Source organism: Chiloscyllium plagiosum, chromosome 2 (genome assembly GCF_004010195.1).
Source record: "Chiloscyllium plagiosum isolate BGI_BamShark_2017 chromosome 2, ASM401019v2, whole genome shotgun sequence".
NCBI classification, from domain to species: Eukaryota; Metazoa; Chordata; class Chondrichthyes; order Orectolobiformes; family Hemiscylliidae; genus Chiloscyllium; species Chiloscyllium plagiosum.
The window spans coordinates 132650043-132662627 of NC_057711.1; the positions used below are offsets into that span (position 1 = coordinate 132650043).

Here is a 12585-nt window from a genome sequence, read left to right on the forward strand (position 1 = left end):
GTTATTTTGCATACCTTAATGAAATCTCCTCTTCATCTCTTTTCCAAGAAGAATAGCTGCAGCTTCTCCAATCTATCCAGATAACTAAAGTTTCTCACCCCTGGAATCATCTTTATGAATCTTTTCTGCATCAAGTTTAATACCTTCACATCCTTCCTAAGGTCTGATGCCCTGAATTAGACATAATATTCTACATGAGGTCAAACTCGGGATTTTAAAGGTATAAATTGCTTGGTTTTCTACTCACTGCCCGAATTTATAAAGCATCGAAGTCTAAAAATGAGAGATCAATCCAGTGAAGCCACAACACAGGATAGAAAACTGTGGAAGCACTGTGAGAGAAACAGAACTAAGTGATCGCACAATTAACTGATAGATCCAAGCTCAGGAATCAGTGAAAGGTGCAGGTCAGTAACCACCAAGAAATTGCATGAAAGAAAGAAAAATACCTTTAAATTATATAACACCCTTAACAATCTTGCAAAATACTTCACAACAAATTAAGACTGCTTAAAGTACTGCTGCAACGAAGGAAAATGCTTTAACAAGATTGAACAGATTGCGGTCACACAAACAGCACTGAGTAAAATAACCAGCTAATTGGTTTCAATAATGCTGTTTAAGGGACAAACATTGGCAAGAAATCTCAAGTAACTCCTTAATTTTTATATGAACAGTGTTGTAGGATCTTTGTGGTCATGAATATACTATGAACTCCCTTCTCCTGATGGAAAGAACATCACTTCTCTGATGCAGTAGTCTATGGTGAACCAGGAGATATTAAGAATCTGAGTAGCCCAGTCTAGCAGGATCCCAATGAGAAGAAAATCAGAGCTACAACCAGGTTCACAGGCACAAAACTGTTCTTGCCCTGCTCGAAGCCTGCAGACCAGGGTAGCAGCATTCTCCAAGAAACTTCCACTTATCCTGGTGGAGAGAGATGCATCCTGAAGACCTGAGGTGGATAATGTCTCCTGCATTGGACTCAGCTCCCCTTCCTTCCACTACAAGAAGTATGCCCATCTCCTTCTTTCTGTAACCCATAGTGGATAACAACTATAGCACCCACGACTGAGGGGAATTAAGCTCCTGGAGTCAGAACCAAGATCTTCTCCATGTGCAGCACAACTCTTTGATATCTCATTAACTATTAACTCTACAAATTATCAAACTCACTTGTGACATCAAACAGACCCAGTAGCTGATTTGATTTGATTTATTGTCACCTGTACCAAAGCTTTGTTTGCAAGCAGTACAGGCAAATCATAGTAAGCAAGGACATACAGACTTGGACATAGTAAGGCAGGTTACACTGCACAGGACATGTGCTAGACAAGATCAACATTAACAAGGTCAGCGTTATTTGAAGTAAGAGAGTCCATTCATTAGTCTAATAATGGCAGGGAAGAAGCTGTTCCTGAACCAGCTTCGGTATTTTCTACCTGAAGGAAGAGGTTGTAGGTGTGGGATGAGTCTTGATGAGGTTGGCAGCCTTTCCGCAGTAATGAGCCGTGTAAACGGAGTCCATGGATGGGAGGCTGGTTTCCACGATGATCTGTGCTGTGCACACAACCTTCTGTAGTTTCTTATGGATCTGGGCAGAATAGTTGCCTGACCAGGCCATTATGCACCCGCACAGTAGGCTTTCTATGGTGCATCTGTGGAAGTTGATTAGGGTCCTTATGGACATCCAAATGTCCTGAGTTGCCTGGTGAAGAAGGGCATTGTTGTGTCTTCTTGACTGCCGCAACCACATGGGAAGTCCAGAACAGGTTGTTAGTTATCATGACTGAGGAAATTGACGCTCTCCACCCTCTCAACCTCAGGTCTATTGGTGTAGTGGGTGCGTGTTCTCCTCCTTTCTTTCTGAAGCCAATGATCAGTTCTTTAGGTTTGCCAACATTGAGAGAGGTTGTTATCATTGCACTACGATACCAAGCTCTATCTCCTTCCTGTATTTTGTCTTATCGTTGTTTGATATCCGTCCTACCATGATGACATTATCAGCAAACTTGTAAATGTTGTTTACTCAGAATTTGGCTACACAGTCGTGGGTGCACAGGGACAACATACGGGGCTAGGAATGCATCCTTGAGGGCTCCAGCATTGAGTGTCATCATGGAGAAGGTGCAGTTGCCTATTTTCACTGACTGTCAACCATTCTCAAGTTATTTGCTAGCAACCCATTTAACTGTCAGCAGTAATGCATTTTTAACTGTGTTTAACAGAGGGCAGTAATGTTGAAAACAGCAGCACCAATATAAAATTAGTATTGCATGATGACTGATGTCACAATGTGTCTTCTCTGCATGCTTCCGATCTATATTCCTAACATCAGAATCAGCAACCTGGCCAAGATAGTTTTGACATATACTGCACTGGAACTGAAACAGTGCACTGTTGGAAGCCAAAGTGATACGCATCACACCATATCTAGAATCCAATTTTGTAGTCAGAGTGAATAGATCTTGTGTTACTTAATTAAGTTCTACCTATCCTCATGCATAGTAAATATCAGTAACAAACAAAAGTTCGCTCAGATAGTTTTCTGTTTAATAATTTGGCTTTTACATATTTTAGTCTCTGATTAAACCTTATTTTTACAATGAGAGGAAGTCCTGCAACAGGCAGTTCCTACTGAGTGCACTGAAACATTACAATTGTTATCTTCCATGTAATCCATTAATACCTCAAAACACAGGAGTTTGAGGTATTAATGGACTACATGGAAGATAACAATTGCTTACAATCTTTGGGTAATCAACTCCTGTAGAGCAGCATGGTGGCACAGTGGTTAGCACTGCTGCCTCACAGCACCAGGGACCCGGGTTCGATTCTACCCTCGGGCAACTGGCTGTGTGGAGTTTGCACATTCTCCCCGTGTCTGCGTGGGTTTCCTATGGGTGCTCCGGTTTCCTCCCACAATCCAAAGATGTGCAGGTCAGGTGAATTGACCATGCTAAATTGCCCATTAGTCAGATGGAAATGGGTCTGGGTGGGTTACTCTTCGGAGGGTCAGTGTGGACTTGTGGGGCCGAAGGGCCTGTTTTCACACTGTCGAGAATCTAATCTCATCTAATCCAAAGCATTTGAAATAGCTTTTTCCCTTTTTTCAATAATTCAAACAGCAAATATGATATTTTTGAGAAATCCTTTTCTGGAACAATAGTTAAAATAAAAATCTACATGTGTATGCAACTTCTCTGGCCCCTGTGTAATCAAACTTTTTCAACCAAACACAGGCCATTGGTACTTCTGTGGTTATCAACAGTTCCTGATTATGAGAATCATGGCTGTTCCAAAATTGTGGTCCTTTAATCTGTACCAAGGAAATTCCTTGACATTTACAGGAGAGTTTAAAATTGACAGTGCTGCTCTCTCTCTGACAGCTTTTGGACCCCACATGCTGAATGAATGATGGAGTAATAGTGTTTGAAAGAAATAGATCAGAAATGTTTTTGTTAGCCATTCCAGTCGTGCAGTATGCAAGGACTGAGGGTCAGTGAGCAAGGCAATCATAAATTGAATGACTCTCTTTTTCTACTTATAAATGTTTCTATGATGCTTATTCCTGTAAACTCCAACTAATGAGACAAATGAAATCCTGTATTAGCAATGCCAAAACATCCGCCACAGGATGAGCCTACATTTTAACTCCCAACTGAGATTTGTTGAAAAGAAATATGAGAATTAGCATTCCATCCAATATCACCTGCTGAGGCTCAATACAGCCATACATGCCAACCTCAAAAACTAATAAAACTTGACCAAAAGCTTCTTAAAAACTGACACCAAAAGAGTTGGCAGCTCAAAAACAACTCTGAATAGAGGTATTATTACAAATGCATTTGGAGATGCAGGGATTAATCAAGAACAGTCAGCATGGTTTTGGTAAGGGGAGGTCATGGTTGACCAATTTGATTAAATTCATTGAAGAGGTAATCAGCTGTGTAGATGAGGATAATGCATTTGTGTTATCTACTTGCACTTCAACAAGGCTTCTGACAAAGTCCAACATGGGAGACTGATAGCAAAGATCCCATGGAATCCAAGGAAAATTTGACTAATTGGATCCAAAATTGACTGAGTGGAAGGAAGCAGAGGATGATGATCGAGGTGTACTTTTGTGACTGATAGCCTGTGTCCAGTGGGGTTCCACCGGATTCAGAGTTGGGGCCTCTCTGTTCATGGTGTATTTAAATGATTTAGACTGGACTGTAGAAGGCTTCATCAATAACTTCACGAATAATATGTAAACTGGTGAGGTGGTAAATAGTGAGGAGGATATCGACATACTGGACAGATAGGCTGATCAGTGGCAAATGTAATTCAAACCAGACAAGTGTAGGACCCTTGGAAGCACTGAGAATCTGAGGAGCCTTGGTGTGCAGGTCTACCAGTCGCTTAAGGTATCAGGACAGGTGGATAAAGTGGTTAAGAAGGCATAAAGTATACTTGCCTTTATTAGATAAGGCAGCAAGTTTAAGAGCAGGGAGATTATGCTGGACTTGTGTACAAAGTTGCTTAGATCACAGCTAGAATTTTGTACAGATCTGGAATCCACATTGTAGGAGGGATGTGATAACATTGTAGAGGGTGCAGAGGAGATTTACCAGATGGTGCCTGGTAAAATGCCTGGAGAGCTTTAATTATGAAGAGAAACTACATAGTCTGGGGTTGTTTTCATTAGAGCATAGAAGACCAAAGGGGTCATGATTGAGACATATAAAATTATGGGGGGAGTAAGCAGGGTATCATTACTCTTGACCCCACTCCAATTTGCCTGTCGGACCAACAGATCCACATCAGATGTCGTATCACTTGCCCTTCACTCCTCCCTAGAACATCTTGACACCAAGAACAGCTACTTAAGAATCCTACTCATTGACTACAGTTCAGCCTTCAACATTATTATCCCCTCGAGACTGATTACTAAACTTAATGATCTCGGACTAGTCCCCACTCTCTGCAACTGGATCCTCAGTTTCCTGACCCACAGGCCACAATCAGTGAAGATTGGGGACAATATTTTATCCTCACTAACACTCAACACTGGAACCCCCTAGGGGTGTATACTCAGCTCCCTATTGTACTCACAGTATACTCACGACTACGTCGCCAAATACCAGACTAATGCCATTTACAAGTTCGCTGATGACACCACCAAAGATTGGGGACAATATTTTATCCTCACTAACACTCAACACTGGAACCCCCCAGGGGTGTATACTCAGCTCCCTATTGTACTCACAGTATACTCACGACTACGTCGCCAAATACCAGACTAATGCCATTTACAAGTTCGCTGATGACACCACCATAGTCGGTTGAATCACAGATGGCAACGAAACAGACTACAGACGGGAGGTGGAAGGCCTGGTAAAATGGTGCAACTTAGCTCTCAATGCCTGCAAAATCAAGGAGCTCATTGTTGACTTTCAGCGGGATGTTACTCATGCCCCCCCTACACATTAACAGCATAGAGGTGGAACAAGTTGAAAGTGTCAAGCTCCTGGGAGTGGTCATCCACAACAAGCTTTCTTGGACTCTTCATGTGGACGCACTGGTTACAAAGGCCCAACAACGTCTCTTCTTCCTCAAGCAGCTGAGGAAGTTTGGCATGACGGTGAATACCCTTGCCAACTTTTATTGGTGCATCACCGAGAGCATTCTGTCTGGATGTATCACTACTTGGTATGGCAACTGTACCATGCAAGATCGGAGACAGTTACAGAGAGCGGTGAACTCGGCCCAGACAAAACAAATGCCAACCTACCATCTATAGAATCCATCTACCAGGCCCACTGTCAAGGAAAGGCCGCCAGCATTCTCAAAGATCCATCCCACCCTCGCAATATTTTACTGCAACCACTGCCATTGGGGAGAAGGTACAGAAGCCTGAACACACGCACCACCAGTTTCATAACAGTTTCTACTCTAGTGTTGTTAGAACACTGAAAGGATTCACAAACTTTTAACATTTACCTGTACCTGTGTTTTCGTTTTTGCTGCTGTTCACCTATTATTTACTTATCTATGCTACTTAACTATGTGATCTGACTGTACTGCTCGCAAGACAAAGCTTTTCACTGTGCCTCGGTACACATGACAATAAATTCAATTCAATTCAAATCATAGAATCACAAAATCCCGACAGTACGTAAGCAGGCCATTTGGTTCATCGAGTCCACAGTGACCCTTCTGAAGCACATCCCACCCACCCACCCTTTGTCCACAGCCCTGCATTTCCACTTTGCTTGCACATCCCTGAACACTATGGGGCAATTTAGCATGGTCAATCCACCAAACCTACACATCTTTGGACTGTGGGAGGAAACTGGAGCAGCCAGAGGAAAACCACGCAGACACAAGAAGAATGTGCAAATTCCACAAGACAGTTGCCCGAGGCTGGAATTGAACCCATGTCCCGGCGCTGTGAGACAGACAGGACAAAACTTTCCCTTTGATGGAGGGACCAGCAGTATAGACTTAAGTTAACGGGTAGATTGTTTAGAGGAGATGAGAGGAAAAACGTTTTCATCCAGAAGGTAGTAAGAATCTGAAAGTCAGTGCCTGGAGGGTGGTCCTCAAGGTAGAAAACCTCATAACGTTTAAGATATACACTTGCGATGTCAAGTGCTGGAAAATGTGATTAGAATAGTTAGGTGGCTGCTTTTGACCAGCACAGACTTGATGGAACAAAGGGCCTTTTCCTACACCGTAAACTTCTAAGAATCTACGACTGAGCAAATGTTAGAGAGTAAGTTGAAAGTACATAGATCTGGGTTTATTACAATTTGAGATACAGTTGTAAAAATATTAAAATGCACAAATGTACAGTTAATAACAATGGTGATTTTGATTTTATTGAAGATCTGTGCATTGAAAAGATCGGATTCATTTTCTTGGTTGATCTGAGGCAAGTCCACAGAATGATTGTTAGCATTTTATTATATGCATTTTCTGGCATTTTAGAGCAGACCATAATCCAGTGTCAAAAATAGTCATTGCTGGAAGGGTTATAGATAATTAAAATATGATAATGAAACTAACTGTATGACTTAAAAGGAACTTGAAAGGGGAATATTTAAATCTATGAATCAACATCCTCTTAAAATAATGAGCAAAGGAATGTATAATGAAATTGCTGTATATTTGCCTCCTATTTACATCAACAGTAATTTCTCACCAATGCTGTCATTTTGAATTAATCAGTAATTTACTTTCTTGTGGTGGAAATAAAAAATATATTCTGTATCATAATTATTTTTATCAAACTGCACAAAAATCTGTTTTTGGGGACTAACATGGGAAACTGATGGTCTTGGCTGACTACTTGTAGTCAGGGATTTAAAATCAGTTATAGTCCAATTAATTACATTGATTCCCATTGATAACTATTATGCCTGTTAGTTGAAAAAAAACTTTTGTGAAATGCCATCAAGCTGACATGAATTGAAAAGTAGACAGTCACCATGAAAACTGATAGTTGATCTATATATAGAATACCCATTTGCTCGTGTCTTTTTGATGTTCTAAAGTAATCAATTTAACCTTCTGCAGAAAAGCTGTTAAATGAAGGTGCTACCGTTAAAAATCTTAAGATTCCCTACTTTGATTAGTAGCTATAAAGTGCTTTGGATGCACATTGAAGACATGAACAGTGTAATATCACTACAAGTCTTTCCCTTTTAAAACATTCACTTGAGAAGTTACTTAAGGAACAATGTTTACAAAAGAAATGCATGTGCCAGTTTTCTAGGGATCCAGCTGGGAGAAATCTGATAACTAAGGACAGAACCATAGAGATTGATGGTGCAGTGAGGTGATCACATGTCCCTTCGTACCTGGGCTGGCCTGTAGCTAGACACCCATGTCTGCCTTTTGTCCATAAACCACGAAGCTTTGCATTCTCAAGTACCATTCAACATACTCTGAAAATTATAATTGAAAGGCATTTAGATTCATCAAACCAATCTCATTCTTTACTATTCCAATGTTTAAAGTTCCAGTTCAAACAATCGAATCTGACATCCATCTAACAAGGGTTGGTGGTAACATTTCAATAAATGCGAAACTTGATGTAAATTAACTCAGTTTTTAACTGCAGATATTTTCCTATCAACCTATTTTGAAATGTTAGGATACACCTCTGGAGCAAGTGGGACTTGAACTCAAGTTTGTTGACTCAGTGGTAGGGATATTACCACATTGCCACCACAGCCCTTTTAAATTGTGCTAAAGCTCAGTTAATTGGTTGTAGGCATTATATTAATGGATTAAAATGTCCAAAAAAGTCATTTAAAATATTATGGTTTTAGTTTGCTAGTTACAGCACAACAGAATTTCCTTAAACCCCCCACAGAAGAGTTTGAAGTATCTGCACTAATGATGGCACTAATGAAAGCAGACTAAAGCCCAATGTATTGTTGATACAGTAGTGAAAGTACCATGATTTAAGGAACTGGAATTCAAAAGATGGAATTACAGATTTCTTCCCTCTGTCCGAATTTATCACCTGCATGATCAAGGTGATGAATCACTGCAACCTTGTACTACAATGTACTACAAACTGACAATATCTATTAAAAGTCTTGATACAGAAATCTATGAATCTTTTACATGTAGGATGAGATAAATGTCAATGCCCAGTTTACTGATTTCCTGTTTTACACAACAGAAATCACACAGTAAAATTTATGCTGCTCAATCTTCTCATTCGAAGGGGAAGAGACCTTCACAAGTGGTAATGGTGATTTCATTGGGTTAATCACATTTAGTTGGTCATATAAAGTATACAATATACAAAACGGGGTTTGCTTTAAACTTCTGCCACATTTCTTTTTGAAATTATGCCCAGTCCTCAAAATAATCATTACATTCAAGTTAAGAGTTTGACCACAGTAAATACTGGCCTGAAATATGCTGAAAACCTGTATCATTGCAAGGATGCATCTACATCATTACGACTTCGAGCAAGTTATAAGTGACTTGGATCATTTTAAAATAAGTTTTTCTGTACCCCACTCAGGGGCAAACTTTGCCAATCACTATCTTTTAAAAATAAACAGTGATGCCCAATTTGTTGGATTAACACTGCTTTAGTCATTACTGTAACATTGATTGAACCAGGATGATACCAGCAATCTGACAGCAGCAAGAGATTCTGCAATAGCTCAATTAGCAATTGTAAGTTAAAACAAAATGAACAGACACATTTTTGGATCCTTGAAGACATAGTTCACAAATTGAAATGCAATTAATGAGCTAAATGAATGATATAAATCTATTACAGGGACAATGATGAAAAACAACTTATTTATTGTTAGGATCAGGGTAAATGTAAAAAAATACTGGAATCTTAATTGTTTCTTTAACTATTGGCTGGTCTACAGTGTTAGGCCACACTTCAGCTCTAAACTCTGGCCTGAAAGGAAAGTTGAACAGTTGAGCAGAATGACCAAAAATAAAAGAATCTCAGATTCTGGAAATCAAAAGCAAATTCTGAAATTGCTGGAAAAACTCTGGCAACATCTATGGAGAGAAAGCAGAGCCAACATTTTGGGTCCAGAGGCCCTTGTTCAGAACAATTCTGCGTACTGATTCCCAAGATGTCCTGATGTTTAGTGGTGGTTGGAGGAGGGCTTTGGGTTGTTTGTCAGGTTGAAACATATCTTCTCTTGTCCTATAACTGATGGAAATGCCCTAACATCAAGTGAGCTTAGGTAGTCTTAAGCATTCACTTACAGGTCAATGGCGTGCAGAAAACAGGCAGAAAATTGGAAAGCAGACCCAGGTAGACCATAATGAATGACTGTTCTGAGGGAAAACATGCTGATTCATTATGGTCTTATCTAATTTTCAGTTAAAACAGAAGGAGTTTTACTCAGCCTCTGAGTACTTGATACTGATATAGGATATTCAAAATGTTCCATCTCCTTCACCTTGGATGAGCAGAGTAATAAAATTATTAAAATAGTTTAATAAATGCACAAGAACTTTCTTACTTTAATTAGTCGCATAGTTAGATTTATACATACTAAGCACAATGAAGATAGAAATAGCAGAATCAGTAAAAACACAGTTAGATTGCTCACATTCAATATTAGCTAACAAAGAGGGTGAGGGTACATACAAATTTATTTCTGACTTAATATTATAAACGTCTGTTGTTGAATATATCCCTTTAGCACAGATAGAAATTCTTAATTTGTAAAACCATCTGTTTCGGTATTAAAGGCAATATATTCAACAGTTATTTTATGTCTAGTTGGCAAATTAAAATCCCTCTGCCAAAAATCACTAATTAGGATTAAAAGATATATATGATTGAAAAAATACTTTGACTTAATAATTTTGAAGTTGAAACTTCCTCTCCTTGAGCTATTTCCCTTCTTCCTATTTTCTTGGATTTCTTTAAAGATCAAATCCAGGAATTTCTTGTAGGTGCTCCAAAATTACTTCAATAACTTTGTTAAGAGTGTGGCAGAATCCCAAGTTAGACAATTAAATAGGATTTCTGATGCACTTCTAGCAATGCTAAAACACTATAATGAAAATTACTTAGAAGAACTCTCTGCATGATATAAAAAAGAATGATAGCTGAGGACCAATTCCTAATGTTCAACTGACAGTATGCAAAAAATAACCATTTGGAGGTTTGGGGATGAAATAACTCCATAGAAGCTAGTATCTAGTCAACAAGTCACCCTTCATTTACACGTCCATAGTACTTGACACTGATCTGGCTTCCCCAGAGCCAGGTGTCAAAGTGAAAAGAACCTCTGCCACTCTTGTTTATATCTGTCAGCCAGGGCTTCAACTGACTCGACTGCAATTTAATCACTACAGAGGAAAACAGTGAAAAGTAACATTCTAAAGTTAGTTCTCCTTTTGGAAGTTTAATTGTTTTCTGCTCAGTGTGAGAATGTGTATAGGGTATAAGCAGGCAGGGAAAAAGTTAAGTTCTGAGTTTTGTGAAACAAGGGGCTCAGCTGAGCATGACTCAGATCAGATAAGAACTTACAGTTAACAATGGGGTGCTGGAGGCAAGTGTAATTGGTTAACAAGATGGAAAAGCAGTCACTACTTAGAGCCATTTAACAATATTGGAAGCATTCAATCTGCAAGGTCAGTTAACAAGGTGAAAAGTATTCATTACGTGAAGCCAGTTAACAAGGTTAAGAACATTCATTGTGGAACAGCAGATGGCTTAATCTTTCCTGTTGATCCTTGTTGATTGTAATGGTCACCAAATTAATACGTATGTTGTCTTATCTGGATGCTCCTCCCCGTAAAATGACTAGATAGTTCATTGAGAAACTGCTCTTCCAGAGAAGACCGTGAACTCATGTCCCTGTGCACATGGGTGACCATTCTCTCTCCCTCCAGGGCTTAGAATAAAGATGGAGGTAAAATTACACTGTGTCTCTGAGCGTTTTGCTTCGACTGGGTGGGGGGGAGAGGAACGATAATATTGGTGTTGTCGGCACTATCCAAACGGATCGTTACGATCGGACGGTGTCAGCGGTTGCCTGGAACATCGGTGTCTCGAGACGGACAGGCCCACAAGGTAAGATTTTAAACTTTAGTCCCTCTTGACATTCCTGTGTGCCAGAGGCGGTCCCCTCATTCGATCGCTTGCCATTCTACGGATTCCTTGAATGGTAATTAGTTCAGTCGAGAGACACAGTTTTGCAAGCACGTTGGCAGACAGAGGTTTGAGTGCTCTGCGTGGTACTGGGGTTAGAGTCCCCTGGGGTGGGTTTGCTTGAGGTTCGAGTCCTCTGTGCAGTATTGGGTGCAAGATTACTGGGTGGGTTTAAGTGAAGTTTGAGTCCTCCAAGCTGTGCTGGAGTTCAAGCTGTGTTTAAGTGAGCTTTCAACTTTCCTTTTAAGCGAGGTTCAAACTTTCTGTGTTTAATTGCGGTTTGTGTTTTCTGTGGTTAACTGGGGTTCGAGCTCTCTGTGATTAAACTGGGGTTGCCGTTCTCTGTGTTTGAGTGGGATTCGGGTTCTCTGCGTTCGAGTGGGATTCGGGTTCTCTCCGTTTGAGTGGGATTGGGGTTTTCTGTGTTTAAGTGGGATTCGTGCCCCCATGGGGCGTAAAGTGAGAAAGAGGTTAAAATCCCCGATGGTGAAATTTAAGGCTCTGTGAGTCTTAGTTCTGGTGGAAGAGAATGGCACCATGTGGTCCGCTGCAAGGGCTTTCTCTTTTATAAGTGTAATTTCAGTGAGAGGATGCAAAAAAAAATGAGAAACACTGAAATTAAGGTTGTACTAATACTTGGGTTGAAAAAAGGAAAGTTTCAATGTAAATTGTGCCAGTCTGAGAGTGTTTAATGTTTAAAAATTTTGGTTTGTTAAAAAACTGGTTACTTAAAATCCTTGTTTGAATCAGAATCTCAATTCAATGTGTTTTGTGGGCTATGTAATAGGGCAGGCTTTGTTTTTACATCGAAATTGTACAACATTATGTCCTTTTTAAAATGATCAAACTTGTAACCTTAAAACAAACTGATTGAATGCCTTGAGCCCCTGATACAATGCCTATTTAAAAAACACAGTTTGGTCAATGATCATGCT

At 39.8% G+C, this 12585-nt stretch overlaps 1 protein-coding gene across 8 annotated transcripts in view; it reads right to left on the bottom strand.

Moving 5' to 3' along the window:
* The window catches only part of LOC122564059 (transcription factor RFX3-like), a 309606-nt gene that overhangs the window by 105920 nt on the left and 191101 nt on the right, over nucleotides 1-12585 (bottom strand). Inside the window, exon 1 of one of the 8 annotated variants that reach the window (XM_043718606.1) lies at nucleotides 7848-7916. The exons of the other annotated variants lie outside the window; for them this stretch is intronic. Within the exon in view, the coding sequence (XP_043574541.1) occupies nucleotides 7848-7892 (45 nt within the window). The 5' untranslated portion in view covers nucleotides 7893-7916. Of the gene's footprint in view, nucleotides 1-7847; nucleotides 7917-12585 lie in introns of those variants that run through there. 8 annotated transcript variants of the gene reach the window in all.